General features: G+C 42.9%; 1 protein-coding gene across 1 annotated transcript; it reads left to right on the plus strand.

Moving 5' to 3' along the window:
• Nucleotides 1-356: 356 nt before the first annotated feature.
• On the plus strand, nt 357-25591 carry METTL14 (methyltransferase 14, N6-adenosine-methyltransferase non-catalytic subunit). The gene is made up of 11 exons (XM_088452247.1): nt 357-528; nt 7852-7940; nt 8772-8859; nt 11542-11622; nt 15112-15199; nt 15908-15998; nt 17066-17207; nt 20722-20814; nt 22150-22266; nt 22688-22898; nt 25141-25591. The coding sequence occupies exons 1-11, from the start codon at nt 463-465 to the stop codon at nt 25440-25442; spliced, it is 1368 nt and encodes a 455-aa protein (XP_088308373.1). The 5' UTR covers nt 357-462; the 3' UTR covers nt 25443-25591.
• Nucleotides 25592-26725: the final 1134 nt, after the last annotated feature.

Consider the following 26725-nt stretch of genomic DNA (forward strand, 5'->3'; position numbering starts at 1 on the left):
CTCTTTTGTGATCACAGGATATAGACACACTACTGACTCTTTATTTACATAACATTGATCTATGTTACCATGACATTCTCTTTCCATCCTTCCTATACAGCCATTTCATTCAGGCTGCGGTTACTCTCCATGTCAGACCACCAAATTGGTCTCCATAAAAATGGCGGCTTTTCATATCTCAGAGATCATTCCTCCGAGGTTGCAGCTCCGACGTTGCGCCCAAATGAAGGGAACCTCACATATATGTACACTGACACATTGTTACGGTGATCATGTCATTTCCCTACGATTTAGTAACATTGTGCAAGAATGAGTCTTCCCTTAGTGCCCTAATTAATCATGGCTGCTCTGTACATGTTATCATCTGACGTAATCACACCGCGTCACTGGAGCCGCTCGTTAGTCGTTAGTTGTAGGCAGCGGGCGGCGGCCCGGTTGGAATAATCCCGGGATTGAGCAGTCATGAACAGCCGCCTGCAGGAGATCCGGGCTCGGCAGAAGCTGCGCAGGAAGTTACTGGCTCAACAAGTAATGCGTCTACAGATGCTCCTGTTACACGTGATTAGAGTGTGAGCTCTGACGAGCAGGGTCTCTCCTATTGTGTCACATGGCTGTATGTCTAACGCCTTCCCTTACTTACCACTGCTAAATATACGCAGTGAATAAACTTGTGTAATATGGGGAGTTAGCAATACATGGCTCTGTGTGCCCTGTAATTAGTATTTCAGATAACATCAACCTGTTGAGATAATGGGCTACCTTACACATATAGAAAGTGCACAGTGCCAATGTGGACAAGCAGTCTGATGTTGAGTTTGTGTGTGTATCTAGTGTATTATTGTGCTACTTTGCAGTTTACTCTTTCAATGTGTAATGTACAAATATTTAAATGCAGCATGGCAACAGGAACAAAACCATAAAAGGAACAAGTGGTACAGGAGTACAGTTAGCTGCTTCAGGTTTTAAATAGTGTCAGGTAAATACAGTTTTGCCAGAAGGGTTGTAGCAGAGGTACCGGTACTGATTGCAGGGTTTTTTTCATCATTTTTTGCTTCTATTTAAGGTTTATAAATTTTGACTTTATTTAGGGACTAGGGAGCTGATTCAGACCCGCTCGCTATGATGCGAATGCTCGTAGCTAAACGATAGTTGCTTTTTGCACACGCAGCGCAATGCGCATGCATGAACCAGTTCGAGAGATCGGGATGCGTTCTCTCGCTGCGCATAGACTGCCCAGCAGAGTGAGTGACAGGAGAAGCAGTTTATGGGTGGTGACAGGGGCTGGCCAATGGAGACGGGGGAGTGGAGGTGTGAACACAGGCGTGCCAGAGCATCCCAATGCAGTTTCAAAGGCGTGCATAATTAAAAGGAAGCGTCATTGTACTCGTCACTTGGTGGGATTTCACTCTGAAGTGATCGCAGTGCTTGCGGCAGGGTATAGTCAACTTCAAGCGCTGCGATCGCATCCGATGGTGCTCAATGTACCAATGTTTTCATGCTCTTCCAGGAGATGATGTGGGCATCTTAGGAATGGCTGGTGGGCGTCTGCTTACACTAAGTAATCGAACGCCAAGATATAGTGGGCCTGCTAATGCCTTGCCGTGCGATTGCCTGCCTTGCTGGCCTGCGCTGGATTTCCATACGCAGGGTGCGAGCAGGTCTGAATGAGCTCCTGGGTTCCATAAATTAGATGTAGTCAAGGTGTATGGAGTGAGTTAGTGCTGTAGAATGGCATAGAGTTACATGCATATATAATTGCTCACCCTGCCCACTGTAACCTATATGTGGTGCACCCTAGATGCCTGCCTCGTCTGGTACTTGCAAGGGTAATATGAACTCATTGACCTATATATTCAATGGGTATCTTGTTATGCCAGGCACACACTAGACGATCTTGCACGATGAGACCCGGCGGGGTGCCAGCATGCACACTTGCCAATGCCAGCAGCAACAGCGGGGGCCATGCTGCATTCGGCAGCATGGCCCACGCTAACTATGCCGCCTGTCGACACGTGGGAGCGCACATCATCAGTGACATTGAAGGTACACATTAGATGATGTGCCCGATATCTCATCTGATCCGGCCGGAGCGCCTTGTGACTGTAGCGCTGAGCATATTTTCTTGCTATTTTTTACCTTCCAGTGTGTATTGTTCGCACAGTGATGCCAATAGGACATACATGCAGCTTCTGCTGATTAAAATGATCTGCGGCATGCCTACTTTCTGCGTGCAACTGCGGGTGTATATGCATGCGAAACTCTGTGTTGCAGTGTCACAGCTGCTGACACTGTGACGTACCATTTTGCATGCAGATAAAGCCGCAGTTGCGCACAGAACATAGGCATGCCGCAGATCATTTTAATCAGCAGAAGCTGCTTGTGCATCCTATTTGCATTACTGTGCGAATAATCCGCACTGGAAGGTAAAAAGTCGTACTAAAACTAAAAAAACACCTGGTGCTACCGAGTCACCCCACGGCATGGCGCGACTAAAGGGCTGTTTAACGCGTAAGGAGGCTAGACGTAAGTGGACACATCTGTATCGTCTAGTGTCTACCCGGCATGAGTCACAGTTCATTTTATCCTTGTTTGTCTTATTTCCATATATTGCTTATAGCACATTGTAATCAATGTAGCGAGCCCAACATGTCTGCCTTGTCTGCTACTCTATTGTGTAGAAAGAACAATGCATACTTCTACTGATTTGTTAAGCATCCTCTTCTAGTATTTTTTTCTCCCCCCATTACGTGTTGTCAATTCCAGGCATTGCCTATACTACTTATTGTAATCCTATGTAGTGTGCTTAAAATGGCTGCCTCACCTGGCTCCTTCATGAGTAGGATGAAAAATGGTTGCCACACCTTTGTATTATCTTCCTGGTTTCTGTATATATTGTGGCAAACAGAATTTCTAGAGGGGGGTTTCCAAATGCTTGATTTTAGAGCGAGTGCGCCCAGTCCATGATTAGCACATAAGCCGTATATTTAGTGCAACGTATGTATTACTTCAGACATTTACAGGGCCAGCAACCAATAAGATGCAGCAGTAGGGCACCGCTTTGTTAGTCCCTTAAGGTGCATACACACGGGATGATGTGCTGTAAGAACGATATTGGTGAAAGATTTCCCTTGAACTTTCTGTAGTGCAGGACAAACGATATTGGGTGTAAACACTGAAAGATATCTTTCAGTGAAGTCATCCTGCCACATCTCTGAACAGGCAATTCTTGCTGATATCGTCCAAGTTGGCCTGCATATACGGACAACCAAAAATAACGTTATCGTCCAGCGGGAGCGTGCATCGTTGGTCGTTCATTGCATACACACGGTACGATATATCGTTGAACGATATTGTTATCATTCATATTGTTCAAAGATATCGTCCTGTGTGTATGCACCTTAATTCTGCATGTTGTGGCTACAGCTCTGGTTAACTTGCATTATATACAACCGCTGTTGTGATCTTGAATTGAGACATTGGCTGTGATGGGGAAGGTTTCAGGCAACAGGACCCAACCCCTCGTTTGCCTATAAATGTGTATGTATGTACACACACGTGCAAATATCTCGGATTCGGAGGTAGTAGAGACTCTGGACAAAACCATTATCTCATCCAGGGCCCTATTTACTACAATCCGCATATGTAATGCATATTGTAGTGTGACATTATTGACTGAATTCGCATTGTGAATTCAGGCAATATCACAGGGAGTTACTACAAATCCCTTGCAGGGACAGAGCTTGCGATAAAGCTCTGTCCCTGCGGATCCCCTTCGCACACTTACCACGGTATTTTCGCAAAAAATACCATGACAAGTGCCGATGCATGCGCCGACTGACCATCACCAAGCCCCCCCTCCGGCAATAAGCCCCGCGGTCACGGACCCCCAGCGACCCCCCTACCTTAATTACACTTACCTGCAGTCATCGGTGCTCCGGTGGCTCCGGTCAGCTGACATCCCATCCTGCACTGGGACCCGGTCAGGTGACGACCGGGCACCAATGCAGGCTGGGAGACCAGCTGACCAGAGGGAGGACATCACGGGAGCCCCGATCACCGGTCCCTGGACTCAGGTAAGTTTTTTTTTATTTTTTACTTTTTTTTTTTAGTAGAGATCACTGGGGCCAGCTCCAGGCTCTGCTCTGCACGTTAGAGCGGACCAGGAGTCCGGTAACCGGGGGAGACCCTGGACAACGCCACCTCCAGGTGGCGTTATTATCACAGGGCTTTCCCCGGTATTTTTTCACAATTTATTTTTAGTAACTTTGGCCAGATCACATTTCCCATTACAATTATGGGAAATGCGATGTGATTACTAAAAATAAGTGATAATTAGGGCTTGGAGTAGAATTTTACGAATTCTACTCCAATTGCCCTGTAGTAACTTTAGGTGATACTAAAATAAAAATAATGTTAGTAAATAGAGCCCTCAGACTGAAACTTAGTAGCTTGGTATCATCAAGACATTCAGCAAAATATATTTTTATCCTATGTTGCCAACCAGGATTACAGTAGGTAAGGATTTGGAAAAGCATAAATTTCAAAGTCTCATAAAAAATGTTGTGCACAAACCTGTCCGTGATCGTCGCGGAGAACAAGATTATGTGGGTCCCAGAGATACATTTTTTTAAAAAAATTGGGGTTAACACAGCATCAGAACTCTCCACATCCCCCTTAAATGCATGTTTAGTCCCTCCATAATCCTACATGTAATATGTGTACAAAACCCATAGTGAACAAGCCATTCAGTACTAAGAGGCATGTTTGTAAAAAGTATATATATATTTGCGGGATGTCCCCCCAAAACAACAGGTAAAATATTAAGTACCACCCAGGTGTATGCATGGAGGATCGCAGCCAATAGCAGGGATATCTGCTGTGGTCCTCAGTTTTCAATTGCAATAGCAACCCCAACGCCAAATTTACTAGCCAAAGTAGCAAACGTCATCTTCACATGGCATTAGCCATTGTAGCTTATAGGCTATACTTTGCAACATTTACACAATGGCTGGTCGCACATGTACAGTCTGATGACAGGGCATGCACAGTAGAGCGGGCCAGACCTGAACCCATAAATAAAGTTATTACATTTGCAATCACTTTACTTTTGCACATCGCTGGTGTGGTCTCCTATCGGAGCCCCTGTCCTTGGATGTGGATGATAATAAAACCTGCAAAACATAATAAATTATTGCCGTGTTAAGCAGCGCTAAGAAACAGGAATCATCGGGACCAATTAAGCCAGTGTTCAATGTGTGACAGGTTCACTTTAACTGTATTTGCATTATGTTTTGCTGTAAAAATATGTTACTGTATTGTGGCATATGTAGGACCACGTGTTAATGCAGCATACCATAGTAGGGCCAGGAGAGGCATGCTGATTCTCACTTTTTCTTTTTGCACACCATGTTGTGGGTGGTGCCTACCCCAATGGGGCTCTCTTCCTGGGTGGCCAACCTGGGAAGGATCCGGGCGGTTTGTGGGCCTGGGAGGGGTGCAGCGGGAACAGGTTTCATGTAGTTTGGGGTGCTGTGTTCTGTTGTATTGCGGCATGCAGGTATAAGCCTGTTCCCCACTTCTCCTGGCTTGTAGAGGACAGGGAAGGTGGCCTTCACTCCTTCGTCGGTCAGGACAGTCTGAACGTTGGTTTGCTGTCCGCAGCATGGACTGGATGCATTAGGCCCCGGGTGGTCAGGGAGACAGTGATCATGATGCTGTCTCTGCGAGGACAGGGAGGGGAAATGCTGCAACTCACAAGAGGCTGCGGCGCACACAGCCATCCCCTGTAGGTTGCTGCTATTTCCAAGTTGGAGAAAGGACCTCTGTGACGTATCCACCACGTGACCGCTGCAGGAGGCTGGACCGCTCCTGCGTTACCATCCACTAGGGCATAGAGGGGGAATAAATAATTGTGGCGAGCCACTGTGCCCGAAGCGTGGCGAGAGGACACTTTTGGTCCCCCATTACCATCCCCGCCCCTCCCCCTTTCAGGCCGGATCACGTGGGTGTGACGTCACAGGTCCATCTGCGCTCTATAGTCTAGTCCTAACCATCTCCAGTAGGCTGCGACGCACACAGCCATCTCCAGTAGACTACGGCGCGCGCAGCCATCTCCCGTAGGCTACGGCGCGCGCAGCCATCTCCCGTAGGCTGCGGCGCGCGCAGCCATCTCCCGTAGGCTGCGGCGCGCGCAGCCATCTCCCGTAGGCTGCGGCGCGCGCAGCCATCTCCCGTAGGCTGCGGCGCGCGCAGCCATCTCCCGCAGGCTGCGGCGCGCGCAGCCATCTCCCGCAGGCTGCGGCGCGCGCAGCCATCTCCCGCAGGCTGCGGCGCGCGCAGCCATCTCCCGCAGGCTGCGGCGCGCGCAGCCATCTCCCGCAGGCTGCGGCGCGCGCAGCCATCTCCCGCAGGCTGCGGCGCGCGCAGCCATCTCCCGCAGGCTGCGGCGCGCGCAGCCATCTCCCGCAGGCTGCGGCGCGCGCAGCCATCTCCCGCAGGCTGCGGCGCGCGCAGCCATCTCCCGCAGGCTGCGGCGCGCGCAGCCATCTCCCGCAGGCTGCGGCGCGCGCAGCCATCTCCCGCAGGCTGCGGCGCGCGCAGCCAGCTCCCGCAGGCTGCGGCGCGCGCAGCCAGCTCCCGCAGGCTGCGGCGCGCGCAGCCAGCTCCCGCAGGCTGCGGCGCGCGCAGCCAGCTCCCGCAGGCTGCGGCGCGCGCAGCCAGCTCCCGCAGGCTGCGGCGCGCAGAGCCAGCTCCCGCAGGCTGCGGCGCGCAGAGCCATCCCCTGTAGGCTGCGGCGGTTCCTGCAGGATCTGCTCATTTTGCAAATATGAGTCCCTTGTCGCCAATAGTGCATAAAAGAGGGTCTATAATGTGTATAAAGTGCAAGCGCTGATCTATTTACCACATAACGCTGAAACCGAAGATTTCTTTATAAACTGAGAGTGGCACCCTGAAAAGTTTTATAGGAAGATTTTTTTTTCCCATGGAAATCACACTATCTTTTAAGGATTATCAACTGCTCTGAATCCCTTTTCTTGCTCTGTATACCATTATTATTTGTTCTCTTAAGCTGGGTGCACACTGCACAATTATCTGTCAGTTCATCTGAGAATTTTATGGTATGACAGAGGATTGTATAAAATGTACGCACGTAAATCTCTATCTCAAATAAATCGGTATCATCGCATTATTTGCATCTTCTAGGATGCCCATAAGATGCGATAAATCTGGGCATGGTATCTTAAACCGTTTGCGGTGTCTACCTGCTGACGACTGTACCTGTGCAGCTTGTACAAGAACATGATCTTTCCATCCAATCATTAGGACAGATAAATAGTAGGTTTGGAAAAAACAATTGTATAGTGTGTACATATGAATATCTGAGATTTTACTCACAGGGACAAATCCTGAGTTCATCGCATCTTAAATAAAATTTGTGCCGTGTATTCCCAGCTTTATAAAGTGCATGGTATGACACATCCTCTTGTTTTGAATACGTCATTTTTAGTTTTATTCTATAGTATTTACTTAAAGTTTTATAAATGGGAGTGCTCATGTTCACTGTATCATCCATAATTGTGACATCAGCAGTTCCTTAAACATGATAAGATAATATTGTAGATAGCTATAGCCACTACTGTATATAAGTTTATACATTTACTGTATACAAGATCTGTGCTGTTTGTAGTTAAGCTCTGAATTTGGGTGGCAACTACACCCTTTTACTGTTTTGGACTATATTTATCATTTCTTTACATTACCCGTGGTGTTTTGTATTGGTATGTATGGCATATTTAGTATGTATTAGATGGCTGTATAAGCAGGTTTTTTTTTTTTTTTTTTTTTTTACAGCTAGGAGCAGAAAGTGCTGACAATATAGGAGCTGTACTAAACAGTAAGGATGAGCAAAGGGAAATCGCAGAGACTAGAGAAATGTGTCGGTAAATTAAACATGATCTGCTACTATACACTCTAATGATTGTATTTACACATCTATTGGCATTACACCTACATTTGATAATGGTGTCAGTATAAGCCATCTGTTTGCAAACATCTCTTGCTTATCAGTGTTATAACATTATACAGTATCATCGCAGGATGATAATTCAGTGCTGTGCACATATTAGGATTATATATTGCGAGCAGTAATGTAACAGACTGTGGTGTGATAAACTCCATCCATTTGACGAGTGTTCACTAGAATCCCTTCCTCATTTAGTAAAATGCATTTGGGTCTGTTCCATTCAGTGTAAATCCCTCAATTTGAGGTTCTTTCCACCAGTACCATGCCATTATGAAATTAAAAAAGTTCTTTGTTACAATTGAAAACATAGCCTCACCTTTGCTCTCCATTTTATTTATTACATAATTGTAGCAGGTACAAACAGTTAAAATAAAAATCGTAAACGTCTGAAGGATTACACCTTAGAAAAGTAATGTCGCAAATGAGCGACTTAGGGCAAGGCCTTCTAACCAAACAGGGCAGCTTCACTCTGATTGGTCAAAGTGTGAGAAATGTTGCTCTGATTGGTTTGGAGCGTGTAAACCCACATTGATACAATGTTCTTTATTCAGAAATTACATACAGATGAACAGTAGGTTGTAACATTGCCTTGGTTACCAGGGCAGGTTGGAGCTTTCAGTTCTACAAATGCCCGCATTCTCTGGCAACCATGTGTATGCTGGCCCTTGTATTGATTGTTTTGACTGATGTTTGTAGTAGTTCCTGTTTTTTGCATAATTGACAATTTAACAGTAGTTTTTTCTTTAAGTGCTTCATATGATACATCAGCACCTAATTTGAAACGGAAACCTCCAGAAGAAGGAGAGGAGGATGAAGAAGTGGTTGAGGAGTGCAAGGTAAGGGCAGCAGTATTTATAATGAATTGTCTTCACAGGAAAAGCATTGGTCCTGCCATGTTGTGCTCAGATATAGCCATGTGACCTACAGATCAGGCGGGATGGGAATGTACAGTATGGTTGACATTCAGAATGTGGACTATGACAAGGGGGACAGCAGTGTGTCGAACCCGGCCTGCCATCATGGTAGTAATGTAAAGCAAACCTAACCCTGTTGGCTTTAGAACTTTAAACATAATGGTAAAGTATCATATTTAAAGCTCTAAAGCCAACACATCCATAAGCTAAGTGCATCCAGATCTGAGGATGCCAAATTTCAATCAAAGGCTGGCATTAATTTATAAACTACGCCATTGACTAGAGGAAAATCAATTGTTGTTTAGGTGCCTTAACAAATAAGAACCTGACAAAGCAATTCAACTGTTTATTTGCTGGTCGCAGTAGCCTCCATTGGTGACATTTCTGTTTGAACCCTCTTGGCTAAACCCTTTTGGGCGCGTCAAGTATGATAATTAATGGGCATGCAAAACAATTGAATGGTTCCGTCGGGCGCCCACTAATTATCGCCACCTCAAAAAAAATTGATTTCCCCCCACAGTAATATTTTTTTAATTTCAGTCAATTTCTGTAGTATGGTGTCAGACAGAAATGACACCATACTACATAATGACATCATTGTGCCTGACGCAAAGATGTCATCAAGACCCTCCCGACTCTCAGCAACATTAACTATTAAAAGGGGACTTTTAAATATATTCCCACATTTTAGCCCTGGCAGTGCTTAGAACGTGTCCCACTCATTAGCAATGAAGGGGTTAAGCTAAACAATCCATCCGATTTGGACATAGGGGTACTAAAGAGATACGTTCGTGACTGCATCCACCATCTATGTCTTTCAACATCTGATATCAGGTATACCAGGATTGACGTTCTTTATTGCGCTTATACATATGGCAATTTGCTTATAATTGTATCTTGACTATTGAAATTGCAGCACATTTGTACAACAGTCAGGACCACAAGTACATATTTGAGGTTAAAACATTTTTTTATTTGTGGTACACAGCACTTGTGTGCACAACCCCATAAGCGTGGACCTGAGGTGTTAGTGCTGGGTTAGGAGAATGTGGATGGCTTATTTCATTGTTGGTACGCATATTATTGCTTGAAAATTTGACACTGATGAAAAAAGGCAGAATTGGTGATTGGAAGATCATGTTTCATTATTGCCTTTTATTACTTTGATTATTTTTGTTTCTTTGTTCCGGGAGTAATCAACTTTTCATTAATGGAAACTTAGGTCTCCCCGGGTGATTTGGTGCTCGGGAACATTGCCTGTACACTTCACTTTAACAAATTGTTTTAACATTTTTATTTTTTTTAATTCATTTTTGAATCAAATATATAACTGTGCGCTCTGAAGTGCTATAGAATAGTAATAAAACAAAATACAGGAACACCTTGCTAAATAAAAGGTAGTGAGTAACAAAAATACCAGGCTGGTTGATTTCCATGCAATGAGAAATAGTTGTGTTATACTAATCGTGTCATAGAATGCTAGTTTGTGCAGTTTTCAATCTTCCTTTTGGATTCATTTATGTGTTAACCCTTTAAAAACGGTCCCAAATCGCTGCTATCATGGGAATAATCCATCTGGAAGACTAGTCGTCTGGGTTGTTAACATCTGAATTTGCTATGAATTTTACATGAACTGAACATTTCACCAAGGCATACTGTTAATGGACGAGCGCTGTTAGAATCAGTGACCCTTTTATGGTGGCTGTGTTATTCTGTCAGACGTTGCTGAATGCACTATGAGAGATGCTCAGATTAGCCACCCTTCTCGTAATGGTAACATTTATTTTCTCAGATGTTGGTGTTGGTGAGCTCAGATTAGCCACCCTTCTCGTTCTGGTAACCTTTATTGTCTCAGATGTTGGTGTTGGTGAGCTCAGATTAGCCACCCTTCTTGTCCTGGTAACCTTTATTGTCTCAGATGTTGGTGTTGGTGAGCTCAGATTAGCCACCCTTCTCGTTCTGGTAACCTTTATTGTCTCAGATGTTGGTGTTGGTGAGCTCAGATTAGCCACCCTTCTCGTTCTGGTAACCTTTATTGTCTCAGATGTTGGTGTTGGTGAGCTCAGATTAGCCACCCTTCTTGTCCTGGTAACCTTTATTGTCTCAGATGTTGGTGTTAGTGAGCTCAGATTAGCCGCCCTTCTCTTCCTGATATCCTTTATTGTCTCAGACATTGCTGTTGGTGAGCTCAGATTAGCCACCCTTCTAGTCCTGGTAACATTTATTGTCTCAGATGTTGGTGTTGGTGAGCTCAGATTAGCCACCCTTCTTGTCCTGGTAACATTTATTGTCTACTTAGCTGCATCCCTATTGCTAAATCCTGCATGACAATGCTACAGCATGGGTTAGATCTTACTGATACTTGAATCTGATTGAAAGAGTACTGAGACAAATTAGATTGGAATGAATGATTTGTGTACTGTACACATTTAAAACACAATATAGGGAGGATTTTAGACTAATTTGCACGTAAGGCAAGCATTAGTTCTTAGCTAAATATATGTTGTTACTTATTAGGATTATACTAATATATTTAAACTTGAGTACATTTTGCCAAACCTTAAATAACCTGTATAAAAGTGTTTATGCTGTTTTAATTTTCAGGATACCATTGAACCACAGAAAGAGGAAGAAAATCTACCTTATAAAGAGGAAATCTACAAAGACTCGAGCACTTTCTTAAAGGTATTTGATTCTCTAAACTCATTTAACTATACCAGCTAGTAAAGGAAAACTATATAAAGGTATTTTCTCCCGGCTAAAGTCTGACACTCCCTCCATATCCATCAGAGACTAGAGTCAGGTTTGTTGGAGACCTAGGAGCACATCTCCCAGGACCACTGCTTTCAAATAGGCCCAGTTCTTGCTGTCGCTCCACTTAGCGTTGTGTGTGTCTGCCAGACATGCACAATGGCCTGCTAACTGCTGGTCAGGCACATACACATCATCTTGTTATGGTGCATGCACACAAGCCCAGCTCTTTGTGCATGATGGACTCACTAATTTAGGCTTAGTTTGATTAGTTAAGACTGGAGGCAAACATATGGAAATTGAAATGCATTTCATCTTTCAAAATACTCTCTCTAAATTTACCATGCTGCTGAATTACCACTATACCACCCTACACCTCTTTGGCTAGGGATACAGCTTAAGATTGTTAAGAGGAGTATTTTTATTTCTCAGAAAAAAATGTAGTGCAGCCTGTGATTTGCTGCCAGAGATTGCTCAGAGCCTGGGGAAATAGCTGTCACATAACATGACAAAGGGGCAGTCAAACTAACAACATAAAATCAAAGGTTCACGTTAATGTGGAAAGGTTACTAATATATTCCATTGAATGGTTTCACATTTCACAAATGGAAAAGTCAATTAGCCTACTGACTTGTCTCAAGCCATTACTTTATTTTAAACATGTAATCAGGGACAGGACCAAGTAAGATATTCCTTCAGACAGTCTTCCTAGTAATTCATCTTGTGACACCCAGATTTGCCAGCGCATTTTATAAATAATGTCGTATTGGCCCACTGAGAGATGGTAACATCACTGCATTTATAATGGACGCACCTAGAGACGGCTTAGTGCGACCCATCATAATATAAGGTTGCAGCCGCCCCTACTGTTCGTTTCCACATGGAGTTAATGTTATTAACCTTGTATAACATAATACATAGCTTATGGTGGATACTATCAATCCATTTCTATGAGAAATCTTCTCGCATACATTGCAATATCCTTATTTTACTATGTAAACTATTTACTATGTAACTAATTGCTTTACTAAGTTCATTTTAAAACAAGCATTGAAGAGCTATGCAGAGGACCATGCTAATGATTTCCCAGAGTGCCATGCTGTAAAAAAAGCTATACTTTGTTTCATTTAATAGACCTTTAAACACACTGGGCTCAATCCAATTAAACGCAATGTATTTGCAGGGACCAGTCATCGTGACAACGGCCGCCCGAATTCGCATAACAATGCTCGCAGCCCCATAGGGCCCTGTGCAAAATTATGCGAATTCTGTCTCGGAGTGGGGTGCGAGATGCCGTTGCCGATGTTTTAACGTTGTGGCAACGGCAAGTCACATAATTTGCAATCAACTGGATTGACCCCATTGTGTAAATACTTAGAAAAGGTGACTGCAGGCATATTAGCCCATTTATTGTATTACACATTGCTCAAGTACTGTAGTATTGGGTGAGACTTGGTTTTTTTTTTTTTTCTTTACTTGACATTCCTCTCAAAGAGGTATCTTTTATCTATTATTCTTCATGCCCATCCATGTGTCCTATGTATTGATGTGGGTGGGTACAGGGCAATTCTGCAGCCTAACTGAATGTTCAGCGATGGGTACACTCCTTTGATGCGAGTATGTAGGTCAATTGCAGGGCCAGTATTGAGCCGTGCAGGAATATTCAGGCTTTGACTATGAGATACCCCAACGGCACACAGCTGGATGTTAGTAAGATAGCATTGGGGTATAGAGGACGTGCAGGGAGCAGTATAAGATGAGCTATGGAATGGCTTGAGAGCACCAAGTCCATTTTCTTTGATTGACAAAAGGAAATAATATGTATACCAATATAAATTAGTGGATCAATTAACACATTAAATACATATGATAAAAATACAGTGACACTTATAAAAACATATTGATCACCACAGCCTAATAATGATAAATTGCAACTGATTGGTGTATTATAACAGACTGCAGATGTTATGTTGTATAGCATCCTCTATGAGAAGTCTGTAGATGGTCAGTAACAAGGGCACATAGTCTTCTTCAAATAATTATCTCTGTAGCATTAGTCCCAAAGCAAATCTCCACTGAGCAGTTCAATTGCCTTTCTCATGGCATATATTAGAATTACTGGTCTACAGTAATGACACTTGTGCAAACTTCATACTTGCTGAAAACACAGCTAGAACTAGTTGTCATATGGTAGTTGCTCTATTAATCATAACCAGGAGATGAAATAGAGGTCTGTATTCATTCAGTCAGCAAGTGGAATCATGTAAAGCACTTCATAGATTTGGGATCCTCCGATTTAGTGCTTGTGGTCAGAGTGGCTAACATCATCTCACAGTCAAACAGAAGGAATGCACCTTTGTTATGCAATATAACTTTGTCTGAGGAGATTTTGCCAACAAATCTGTAGCAACTGCCTTATCCTGTAATGACCACATGGGCCAAATATCTAAGAAGTGTTTCCAGCATCTTGCTGAGTCCATGCTACAAAGATTTCACACAGTCTTTGGGCAAAAGGGGGTTTCTACCCAGTACTAGAAAGATGGACCTAATAGTGGCTTGTGTGTGTGTATATATATATATATATATATATATATATATATATATATGCAGGACCGTAGACAGCCTGCCTGGCCGGGCCTTGATACTGGCAAGGGGCGTGGTCTAATGTAAGAAGGCTAGGCCACACCTCCTTAAAAACCAAAATACCCCAATATTTGAAAAATCTCAAACGCTCCACAGAAGGAGGGTGGGCAGCCAAGGGTAGATTCGGGGGAAGGGAGTGCGCTCGCTGTCCCCCAACCTATCGGGTGCAGGCAGCGGTACCTAGACCCAGATAATCAGTACCTGCTCCTAACCCCTCTCCCTCCTCGTCTCCCCTGTGTATATACACTGAGTGATCAAATTATCACCAGACGATTTATGCAAAGTAGCGTATAGTGCTGACGTAGGAGGTCTGAATCTGTCTTAGAACGACGAGGCGAGCGTACCGTATGCAGAGACTGTTTCTCATGAAATAATGGGTAAACGACGTGATAATAATAATTTGGCAAATTAGTTTGCATATCCATAAATTACATGTATAGTATTAATCCCATCTAAATAAAAAAAAAAAAAGTCCATGGAAAGGTAAGTGACTGATACTCCATTTGACCCAGTAGTAACATGTTTCAGCCTGTGTTAGTTTGCCTCGTTTTCTAATAAAGAAAATACAGGAATTATAGTGCTGACTGATACAAGAAATGAAAAGGTCCCTGCTAGTGAGAATGTACATGTAAAACACTCGAAATGTCTGTATTTGCATATGGGTTCTTAAATAGTCTGTTTTGTAGCTGAAATACTATATTTTATGAGGCACCTTAACCTGAAGCAGTTGTTTAACTGATTTGCTTTTTTATTCTTTTTATAATTGTATTTTTCTTGCAGGGGACACAAAGCCTGAATCCTCACAATGATTATTGCCAGCATTTCGTTGACACAGGGCACAGGCCACAGAACTTTATCCGAGATGTTGGTATGTTGCCTCCTATTGCTATTAACACAGTCTCCTGCTTAAGCGGTATTTTAATGTATTCATTTAGATGAACATTGCTCTTGCTGCTCCCAGGAGTAAACAGACAGCATATTTCAGTGTATAATGTAAATTGGTATATTGTTATCACTCAATGGGCAGCACAGATGGTGTAATGGTTAGCATTACTGCCTCACAGCACTGAGGTTGTGGGTTCGATATCCACTACAGCCCTATCTGTGCTGAGTTTGTATATTCTCCCTGTGCTTGCGTGGGTTTCCTCTGGGTACTCCGGTTTCCTCCCACACTCCAAAAATATACTGGTAGGTTAATTGGCTCTTAACAAAAATTACCCCATATGTGTGTGCGCATGTGGTAGGGACTACAGATTGTAAGATCCACTGGGGCAGGGACGGATGTGAATGGCCAATTATTCTTTGTAAAGCGCTGCGGAATATGTGTGCGCCATATAAATAACTGATAATAATAATAAATAGCTCTACAAACTGACCCCAGAAAGCGGCCCTGAAAAGTACATTATGTATTAGTAAAGTGTTTCGGCATTAGCTCTATAATAAGATCCTGTTTAGAGCCAGCCAGCCACATATGGGATTGCTGTTTGATCTAGTGCTGTCTCAGATGTGATTGTCTGCATATGTATTTCTGGGCTTGTTTTACAGAACTTGTTAACACCTTTGATTTCTGGCTTAGGTTTAGCAGATCGATTTGAGGAATATCCAAAACTGAGGGAGCTGATCAGACTGAAAGATGACTTCATATGTAAATCCAATACCCCTCCTATGTAAGCCTGCGCCTGCAGCAGTAACGCTTGCTCTACTAGTTATGTTTTATTACTTTCTTTATAACTTTGCTGCAGTTACTGTTTAGTGATAGATGTATTCCTTACCTGTCCCAATGTCTCTCAGAATGCCTGTGTTCCATCACCATATGGTTGCAGGAGCTCTTTTTAATGAACCTTTATTCTGGAATGAAACAGTCCCTTGCTGCCCCCTAGTGGCAGCATGATCTCACTGCAGCAAGTGCGGAGCGACTGAATTTCTTAAGTATTAATATTGTGTTTCAGTTATAAAGCTCCTGTGTATTCTGCTGCCCTGTACAGAGACAAAAATCCTGATATTAACAAAAGAAACAAGGTTGAAATGTAATGTTTATAGCACACACTGCATGAGGTTCTGCAGTATAAAGGAAATGGTGGAATTTGCATATAGAAAGTATGTCTAGACATCAGATACAGTATTGTGTGAGGTTGGTTGCTGAATTAGCAGGTTGCTGTTTTGCAATAAAGGGTTCCACTGCATGTATGTAGCGCCAGAGTGGTCTTGTAGGTGTCACTGGGCAGAGATTGGGGGCCTAATTCAGAGGTGGACGCAAACTGAACGCAATACTGTACCGATGTTGGTGGAGTTGAACGATTATTTGCTACTGCGCATGTGCACAAAATAGTGTAAAACCCTGTGTGTTCCGCTGAGTGTATGCTGTTGCACTCGGTGTCACTGGCATTAGGAACGAGGAGCAAAACCACAGGTGTAACTGGTGGGGTGGACTGAAGTGTGCATGAAAAAAATCAGTCTCATGGGCGTATTATGGGGGTGTTGCAGGCATGTCAGTGAATCCAGCTGTGTTCTCACTCACAGAGCTACAGCCACAGAGGCCATGTACATATGAGCTGAGACGCATATTAGTCACTGCACACTTTCTGTTATTTGTGTGGCAGAGCCATGTCTTATTCTGTGCAATGAGCGGAGTGCCAGAGAGAGTGTTCACCATTGTAATTGCTGATTAGTATTGTGCTTTAGGACAGATCAGTCTCCTCACACATGCTGTATTTTCTCTGTTGTACTAATATAGGTACTTACAAGCAGACCTGGAGACCTTTGATCTAAGAGAGCTGAAGAGTGAGTTTGATGTCATTCTCCTTGAACCACCGCTAGAGGAGTATTACAGGGAGACTGGCATTGCCGCTAATGAGAAGTGGTGGGCATGGGAAGATGTAAGTCAGAGGATAAAGCTAACTGTCGGCTGTGTAGCAGTGTTTTTATCTGTAATCTAAGTACAATGTATTTCTAGAAGGCTAGTGACATTGTGTGTCCAAATGAGAGAGAAGGTTCTTTTCTTTTGTAAGTGATATTCTGTGGGAAAGCTGTAACACCACAATACATGTTACACCTGCTGATGTGTAAGAACTGGGAGGTTAGTGATATTCTGTGGGAAAGCTGTAACACCACAATACATGTTACACATGCTGATGTGTAAACTGGGAGGTTAGTGATATTTTGTGGGAAAGCTGTAACACCACAATACATGTTACACATGCTGATGTGTAAGAACTGGGAGGTTAGTGATATTCTGTGGGAAAGCTGTAACACCACAATACATGTTACACATGCTGATGTGTAAGAACTGGGAGGTTAGTGATATTCTGTGGGAAAGCTGTAACACCACAACACATGTTACACATGCTGATGTGTAAGAACTGGGAGGTTAGTGATATTCTGTGGGAGAGCTGTAACAGCACAATACATGTTACACATGCTGATGTGTAAACTGGGAGGTAAGTGATATTCTGTGGGAAAGCTGTAACACCACAATACATGTTACACCTGCTGATGTGTAAGAACTGGGAGGTTAGTGATATTCTGTGGGAAAGCTGTAACACCACAACACATGTTACACATGCTGATGTGTAAGAACTGGGAGGTTAGTGATATTCTGTGGGAGAGCTGTAACAGCACAATACATGTTACACATGCTGATGTGTAAACTGGGAGGTAAGTGATATTCTGTGGGAAAGCTGTAACACCACAATACATGTTACACATGCTGATGTGTAAGAACTGGGAGGTTAGTGATATTCTGTGGGAGAGCTGTAACAGCACAATACATGTTACACATGCTGATGTGTAAACTGGGAGGTTAGTGATATTTTGTGGGAAAGCTGTAACACCACAATACATGTTACACATGCTGATGTGTAAGAACTGGGAGGTTAGTGATATTCTGTGGGAAAGCTGTAACACCACAATACATGTTACACATGCTGATGTGTAAGAACTGGGAGGTTAGTGATATTCTGTGGGAGAGCTGTAACAGCACAATACATGTTACACATGCTGATGTGTAAACTGGGAGGTAAGTGATATTCTGTGGGAAAGCTGTAACACCACAATACATGTTACACCTGCTGATGTGTAAGAACTGGGAGGTTAGTGATATTCTGTGGGAAAGCTGTAACACCACAATACATGTTACACATGCTGATGTGTAAACTGGGAGGTTAGTGATATTTTGTGGGAAAGCTGTAACACCACAATACATGTTACACATGCTGATGTGTAAGAACTGGGAGGTTAGTGATATTCTGTGGGAAAGCTGTAACACCACAATACATGTCACACATGCTGATGTGTAAACTGGGAGGTTAGTGATATTCTGTGGGAAAGCTGTAACACCACAATACATGTTACACATGCTGATGTGTAAGAACTGGGAGGTTAGTGATATTCTGTGGGAAAGCTGTAACACCACAATACATGTTACACATGCTGATGTGTAAACTGGGAGGTTAGTGATATTCTGTGGGAAAGCTGTAACACCACAATACATGTCACACATGCTGATGTGTAAACTGGGAGGTTAGTGATATTTTGTGGGAAAGCTGTAACACCACAATACATGTTACACATGCTGATGTGTAAGAACTGGGAGGTTAGTGATATTCTGTGGGAAAGCTGTAACACCACAATACATGTTACACATGCTGTTGTGTAAGAACTGGGAGGTTAGTGATATTCTGTGGGAAAGCTGTAACACCACAATACATGTTACACATGCTGATGTGTAAGAACTGGGAGGTTAGGGAAAATATCTTGGCAAAACAATTCCGTGTGTAAAACCAGTGTACCACCCTGCTCATTACACATGTACAATAAACTTTTCTATAGGTTTGGTTTCTGTCTATCGTCACAATGCTGTGTCCAATCTTCTTGTCCTGTCACCACCATACACTTCTCCCAGATATTTTGTGCTTCTGCTCCTCTCCTCCATTCATACGTCATCCCTGATAGTCATTCTTCCCACCCACTTCTGTGGTTGCCTCAAGCTGAACTTAATGATACAGCTACCAGAATGTTAAAAGTATGAAGAAGGATGCATGAGGTAAGGCAAAACATTGCCATCTATGGCTTTAAGTTGCCACTGATATTTGGCATCATTGCTATAAAGGCAGGAAAATGAATCTACTGGGACATTTGGAACGTGCGGGTAGTGTGATCAGCGCTCATATAGACCTGGGAGCTGTCACCCCACAGCGTGCAATTAGTGACACGTAATTACAGTAAGAGGCACCTAAAGGAGCATCTCGCCTCCCAGACAGCAGCACCTACATCTACAATTGCACCAACACTATTATTGTATTTGGAGGAGCAATGTGTCTCCTAGGTATACAAGACCGTAAACAGTGGTTGTACACACCTTCACATTACTATCATCTTTTGCACACATAATTGACTTACCCTTAATATTTACTCCCAACAGGGATTGTGACAGGCAAATAACATATGCATCCTACAGGTGAGAGCTTGGTACCATCTTAGCCTGTCATACATTTATAAACATGGACACCTTCAAAGAAAAATAAAACAATTAAAAAGAATATATATTCGTGTGTGTATATAATATATATATATTTGCAGTTTTATCCAGAGTGCTGAACCTCTGCATCCTATATATAATATGCTGTGTATATATGCTGTGTATATATAATTATAAATGCCGTTTGTGTGTCAGGTAGGGTGCATTGCTGCTTAGTCCTAGGGTCACCTGGCACTATTTGTACAGGGTGCCAGAAGCAGATTGTGTATCTTCCCCTGGGATATTTGCTTTGACCACAGGTTAATCCGGTCACCAACCTGCTAGAGGAAAAAGATTGGCCTTAACCCTTACTATTTGTCTGCAATATTAAAGGAATCCATTTCATGAAAATAATTGATTTCTGCTTCAATGAACAATGTTTTAATTAGGTGTCTTTTCTTTTATCTATTGCTGCATCTAAAGGCATAGCTACAGGACACTGACACTGCTGTCATATATTAGACATTTCTTATTTTACCATTCGATAGTTTTACGCTACTTCTAAAGAAAGAAAATGAAAAGTGCAGAACTTATAACTAAACATAACCAATAGCAATTATATACAGTATCCAGCTAATGTACCCCAGGACTGTGAGCTGTCTTTTCTCTCCCAAGTTATTTCTTATACAGTATAATAAGTAACCTAGAGAACATGTGTAAAGAGACATTTTATCTATTATATTCTAATACTCGTGATCTTTGTTTTTTATGAATGTAAAACATCTGTTGCATATTAGCTTCACCTGGGATGTAAGGTCTGGGACTAGAGAGCTGCAATGACTTGTTATATGTCTTCACTCTCTTTAAATATGTGATTTGTTTTCATTATGCACTTGTCCATGCAAATCAACATCTAAAATGTCATTTTGTTCTAGATAATGAAGTTAGATATAGAAGGCATTGCCGGCCAAAGGGCCTTTGTTTTCCTGTGGTGTGGCTCTGGAGAAGGTCTGGATTTCGGCAGAATGGTAAGCCGTAATGCGATCCTCTCCGTTATGGGGCTGCAGCTGGCGGCTGCTATCTGATTCACTTATCAAACACATTTGACAAAATGGGGGAGATGTATTAACCGGCAAAATGGCATCAGCGCACGTGCGGTGATACTACTTCTCCCCCATGTATGATTTAGGGGCTACGCACCCCTGTCATTATTGGTGCTACTATCTACAAGATAGCAGCGCTGATAGGCAGGACAATGTATGAACGGTCAGTTTGCCTGACTGTTCCGCCCGCTGCAGTTGTCGCTATCTACAGCTACAGCCTGGCAATGCCCTATCCCCACAGCAGGGACAACGCTGTCCCTGCTGCGGTGGCTGCCGGCTCCAGGGCTGCACGCGGGATCTCGCGATACTTGCGATATCCCGTGCGTGCTCAGTGGAACCTGCCGGGACTGAGACACAGCGCATCAGCACTAGGCTGATGCGCTGTGTGCTCAGGCCGGGATCGCCGGGGGGGGGGGGGGGTTATCACTCCCCCGCTCCGGCCAATGAGATGTTATTACATTTCATCGTTAGTACTTCCTGCTTCGCCTCGGTAAAGAAGCGAAGCAGGAAGCGTTATAGCGGTAAGTTAAGTGCCGCTATAATACATCTTCCCCATTGTCTGTTATGATTCAGAGGAACTTTCTCTATATTCATCCTTTATGTGGAGCTGAATTTTGGGACTCTAGCATATGCCCACTAGTGTGACAAGACATAAGTGCATTGTTCACATCACCATTCTTCATAAAGTTGTGTACAGTGCTGTTTGGACCACCCTGATATATTTCTTGTGTATAAGTATTGAGGTTGTGTGACCGTTTATGGCAGACAACTGCAGCAGTATTTATGTAAACGCAGGTTGCTACGTTTTTATAGATGTAGGTGGGTGGAATAATGTGTCATTAGGAGATGATTTCCATGTTACTAGCATGCGGATAGAAGCAGTGATGTGTTTTTGTTTGGGCCATCTGGAAATAGTGTGCATTGAGGCAGGGGGTACATAATACTGTTTGGATGCACTGCAGCACATTTACACGTTTCCAAGTAACGGATTTTACATGCTGCTAGGATCTATTGCCATTTCATTCTCAGGGAGAAGATAAATGAGCAGTACATTATTAAATCCTCTGTTCTGAATTATTACTGTTAATTGATATGCAAAAAATTCTAATAGGGCCAATCTATATAATTAATGTTTTCATTTATTATTTACAATTTGAGTAGTTTGTGATTTATGTTTTTGTTTGTAAGTACGTGGATGATTTTGTATATATTGTTCTTATAACCTCGTTTGTGAAGCTTGAGTATTGTTGTGATCTTCAGTGTTTGCGGAAGTGGGGTTTCCGGCGATCAGAAGACATTTGTTGGATAAAAACAAATAAAGACAATCCTGGGAAGACTAAGACCCTGGACCCCAAAGCAATCTTTCAGAGGACAAAGGTAAGCATTCCTGCATGTCGCTAGAATAAGGAATTGCTGGAATACACAAGATTATGTCTAAACTTGAGAAATAATTAATTATATATTCATAGTTCAACATTTTTTACATCACAGAGATTTTCTTTGGATGTGAGAAACCCATAGTCATGCTGCAGCATTTTCAGAAATGTTCATTTTCTTCGAGTCAGCACATTTTAATTACGGGTTATATAAATGATGTCCCACTGGGGAAGGGGGGCAGCTACATTGTCAATAGCTTATTCTGTCAAAGTTCAGCCTCTTCAAACTCATTGTTGGTAGTAAATGCTCCCAACACCACTCTTGTAGTGGTCATTGTTTTTAGAGCTGTGATGCATCTGGCAAACCTACATCATGTCATGTCAATCAATGTCACTGCAAATTCTAATAATTGTTTTCATAGGAGCACTGCCTTATGGGTATTAGAGGAACGGTACACCGCAGCACCGATGGCGATTTCATCCATGCCAATGTTGACATTGACCTCATTATCACAGAGGAGCCAGAAATAGGAAATATTGAAAAGCCTGTAGAGATCTTTCACATTATTGAGCATTTCTGTCTCGGGCGGAGACGTCTCCACCTCTTTGGAAGAGATAGCACCATTAGACCTGGTGAGGTTAAGTAATTTTTTTTTTTTTTTGTGGGGTGGGGGGGATGATTCTTTATTTTTTACAGTCATTTATTTTTTTCTGTGAATGATTCCCAACATCATAATGTGCATGTTTCGAAAGTTGGAGACAAACTCTATTAAGCTTGGACCCATGCCAGCTTCTTGGCATTTAACGTACTGAAAGCCTGAACTTTGTATCATTTAACCATTTTGTAGGCTTATATATTGTTTTTGTGATCTATATGTTCATCACAAGGTAACTAGGCAAATTATTCTTTTAGATATAGAACCATTCACCTTTAGCAAATCATAGCTCCTTGAATGTGGAATGCTAGTCAGATGTTGGTCTACAGTTACCGTCTTATCTGCAGAAAGGGAAATACCTCCACATGGAGAGAGGCAAGAGCCCAACCACAGTGAGAACCCAAATAAACTGGAAACAAATTTTTCTATGGGAATATTATACAAAGCTTTAATGCACATATTTAACAAGTGCGCAGTAGAGAGCTAGATGGAGGCCCCCTCTGTTCCCCCCTCACAGCTCTCACTGGCAGCTGACTGCTAGATACCATTACAGCCTCACCGCCACTTCCCCCGGCCAGTGCTGGACAATATACGGCATACTCACTCGTGCCTCCCTAACCAGAACTCCCACACACACACACATGTGGCACTCGCAGGGGAAGGGGGGCAGAGATGAAAGGGGAGGTCAGAAATGAGGGAGGAGGGGGCAGAAATGAAAGATGTATGTGTGAGGGAGACAGAGATATAAAGGTGGGGGGAAAAAATACCTATTAGCACTTGGAACTGGCACCCACCAAAACCACAGTGCCCCTAAAACTGCAACCCCCTGCCCAACTGGCAGAGGCGGGACAGATTTCAAAGTGAGGGAGATGGGGGAGGGGAGGTGTACAGAGATGAGAGAGACAAGATGACAGAGAGAGACTGGGATAGACTAAAGCTGGGTATACATTAAACAACTTGCAAACGATGCGATGTTGTCAACGATTTCCCCGGAACTCTATATAGTGCATACACACTATGCAATTTTACCAACGACTAAACGATATATCGTTCGTCATTAACGATTTCCAAATCGTTAGATCGTTAACGATATATCGTCTGCTTGCATAAACACCTGACGACTATCTTAAAGATTTATAAATTTAAATAGGGGGCTGTACTATGGGACACAGATGCATGCACAGATCAGTGAAATCCATGCAACAAAAATTAAGTGGGGTCCCCCCAAAAAAGCACATCCAGCCCTGGAATTTTCAAAGCCAGAGCTGGTTGTCTAAATATGGGGAACAAAAAATGTAGTGGTCCCCTGTATTTAGCACAACCAGCACTCATTTTGTCCCCTATATTTCCAAAACCAGGACCGGCTCGCTGAGCCCAGTGCTGGTTTTACTAAATAGAGGGGACCCTACATCTTTTGTCCCCCGTATTTAGACAACCAGGACTGGCTCTGAAAAGTCCGAGGCTGGTTGTGCTTTTAGGGGGATCCCACGTCCTTTTTTATTTTACACGGTATTTTGACACCTATTATAAATCCCTAGCCGGCATTCCGCTGTCGAGATTGTGTCCAGCGGCTTTGTGGCCGCCCGTCACATGACTACATCCCTGTACAGGGATCATGAGGAATGGGGGGATTTCACGCTGATCGGACAAATACTCTAGAGATCGGAGCGCTTATTCTGATCAGCCGAGTGATTGGCACAGTGTGTACCCAGCATTAGACGAAGTATACAAGCTTTGAAGCTGACTTCTATGCAGTAATCAAGGGTGGTCTGTGTAGCTTCCATCATGTGCAGTGAGAGCTGCGGAGCAGAACCCTATAACTTCTCCCACCGCTTCGACAGAGATGGTACAGGTCACCAGGAGAGGACAGGTAGACTGGTAAGTATAACGGGGAGGAGCAGAGTGGGGGCTGCTGAGGTTACATGGTATAAATAAGGTCTTTTTAAGTAGTATAATATAATTGGTGTTGCACTTGACTGTTTCACTGAAATATATACTGTATGTTACTACAGTAAATCAGTGTATTGGGACTTCACTTGCTGCATATAACAAACTGCTTTTAGGAAAACACAAGGCAGCCTTCTATTGTCTATATAACACCTTACGTTCAGGTATTATTCCTTTGCACATGGTAATAATTTGTTATGTAATAAGTTAAATAACACTTTTTATTTGTACAAGTTACGGTTTTGTTTTTTCCTTTCCTGTTCTTTTGCCAGGCTGGCTTACCGTAGGACCTACTCTTACAAATAGTAACTTCAACACCGAGGTATATACTACATATTTCAGCGCTCCAAATTCAACTCTGACAGGATGTACTGATGAAATTGAAAGGCTTCGACCGAAAACACCCCCACCTAAATCAGATCGTGGCTTTGGTACATCTAGAGGTGGTGGCCGGGGTGGGCCCGCAGGTAGAGGAGAAAGAGGTAGAGAAAGAAACAGAGGAAGTTTCAGAGGGGATAGAGGAAACTTCCGGGGACGTGGAGGGCTGCATAGAGGAGGATTTGCCCCTCGCTAATTCATTCCTTTGATAGGCTTTTAACTTTTTATGTTGACCATAACAGAAGTGTTAGAATTGTTTTCTTTTAATGAGATGTAACTTTTCAAATCTATAGATATACTGTAAAGCTGGATCATCCATTGTCATTAAACTTGTTTTTACTTAAAGCTGACCATTTCAAAGTGTTTATTTTGGATATGCTAATGAGAAGGCAATGTGCGCTACGTAGCAAGCAAATCACTACCTGTTGGTTGTGCTTATATAGCAGGATCTATTATCGAAGACACTAAGAGTAGATTAAATTAGTTTATTATACATACTAGTTGTTTTTTGAGGTGTTTACAGTTGTATTGCTTTAGGGGTATTGTCGCGGGAGTGGTCCACGTGCCCAACAGCGCTATATAGACTGATGGAGCAGCACCTTCACCTATCACTCACGCCAATGTCACTTTGTACCCTGCACACAGACTGCTGTATACAGTAGCCTATGCTATTCAAGTGAATTTGTGCCCAAAGCACCCCCCCCCCCCCTCCACCCCTTACTAGCCACATGCATGGTGCCACACCTATCTCTTGCATTGATGTCAATAAGTGTTGTTTTTGTTATTACTCAGCCTTAACTAATCGAGATGAAACAAAGAGCAGGAGATTTCTGGGAGTTTCCACTACAAAACCATGCAGTTTCCATGAAAATCGGTTCAGTAGTTTTGGCACCAACTTGATACCGATAGACTCAACATTCTTATCATATTCGTATAGATTACAAGAGCATACATGGAGAAGGTTACATTTACAGTTTTTGGTTTCCAACACAAGCGGTAGGCTCACATAACATTACCTCCAACCAACCATCAGTTATCATAAAATATACTGGAATAGTGAACACTTTTGTATTCTGCAGATACTTCAGTATTTCTACTTGGAAGTAGACCTGTTAGTGGGGGTATTTGTGATCTCATGGTGCTAATATCTTGCAGTGCTTAACCTTTTTCACATATTGGGCTGCAAAATACTTGTTAATTAATAGCATACATATTAGCTTTTATGGATTTAGAGGCACAACATTTATTTAGGATGTGAATATGCTAGCTGTACCTGATGTCCACAATGAGTGTTTTTGTTTGTTCTGAGAGAGTTCTTGGTGCATGAACAAGCAGAGCTCATCAGCCTATAGTAAAAAAATGAGCAAGAAACCACCCTTCATTAAGCAACTGCTCACCCCCTTTTACATGAGAGCTAATGTACTCTGTGTAAAAGAATAGATGGTCTAATACTGAGGCAAATATGCTAATGACAATTTG

Source organism: Taudactylus pleione, unplaced genomic scaffold (assembly GCF_031769625.1).
Source record: "Taudactylus pleione unplaced genomic scaffold, aTauple2 ptg000036l, whole genome shotgun sequence".
Lineage (NCBI taxonomy): Eukaryota > Metazoa > Chordata > Amphibia > Anura > Myobatrachidae > Taudactylus > Taudactylus pleione.

Excerpts from the sequence above, each read along its gene's own strand:
- METTL14 (XM_088452247.1), top strand. The coding sequence starts at position 463 with ATGAACAGCCGCCTGCAGGAGATCCGGGCTCGGCAGAAGCTGCGCAGG. Across the intron at positions 15,999-17,065 it reads AAATCCAATACCCCTCCTAT|GTACTTACAAGCAGACCTGG; the intron begins GTAAGCCTGCGC and ends GTACTAATATAG. Across the intron at positions 22,899-25,140 it reads AGATAGCACCATTAGACCTG|GCTGGCTTACCGTAGGACCT; the intron begins GTGAGGTTAAGT and ends TTCTTTTGCCAG.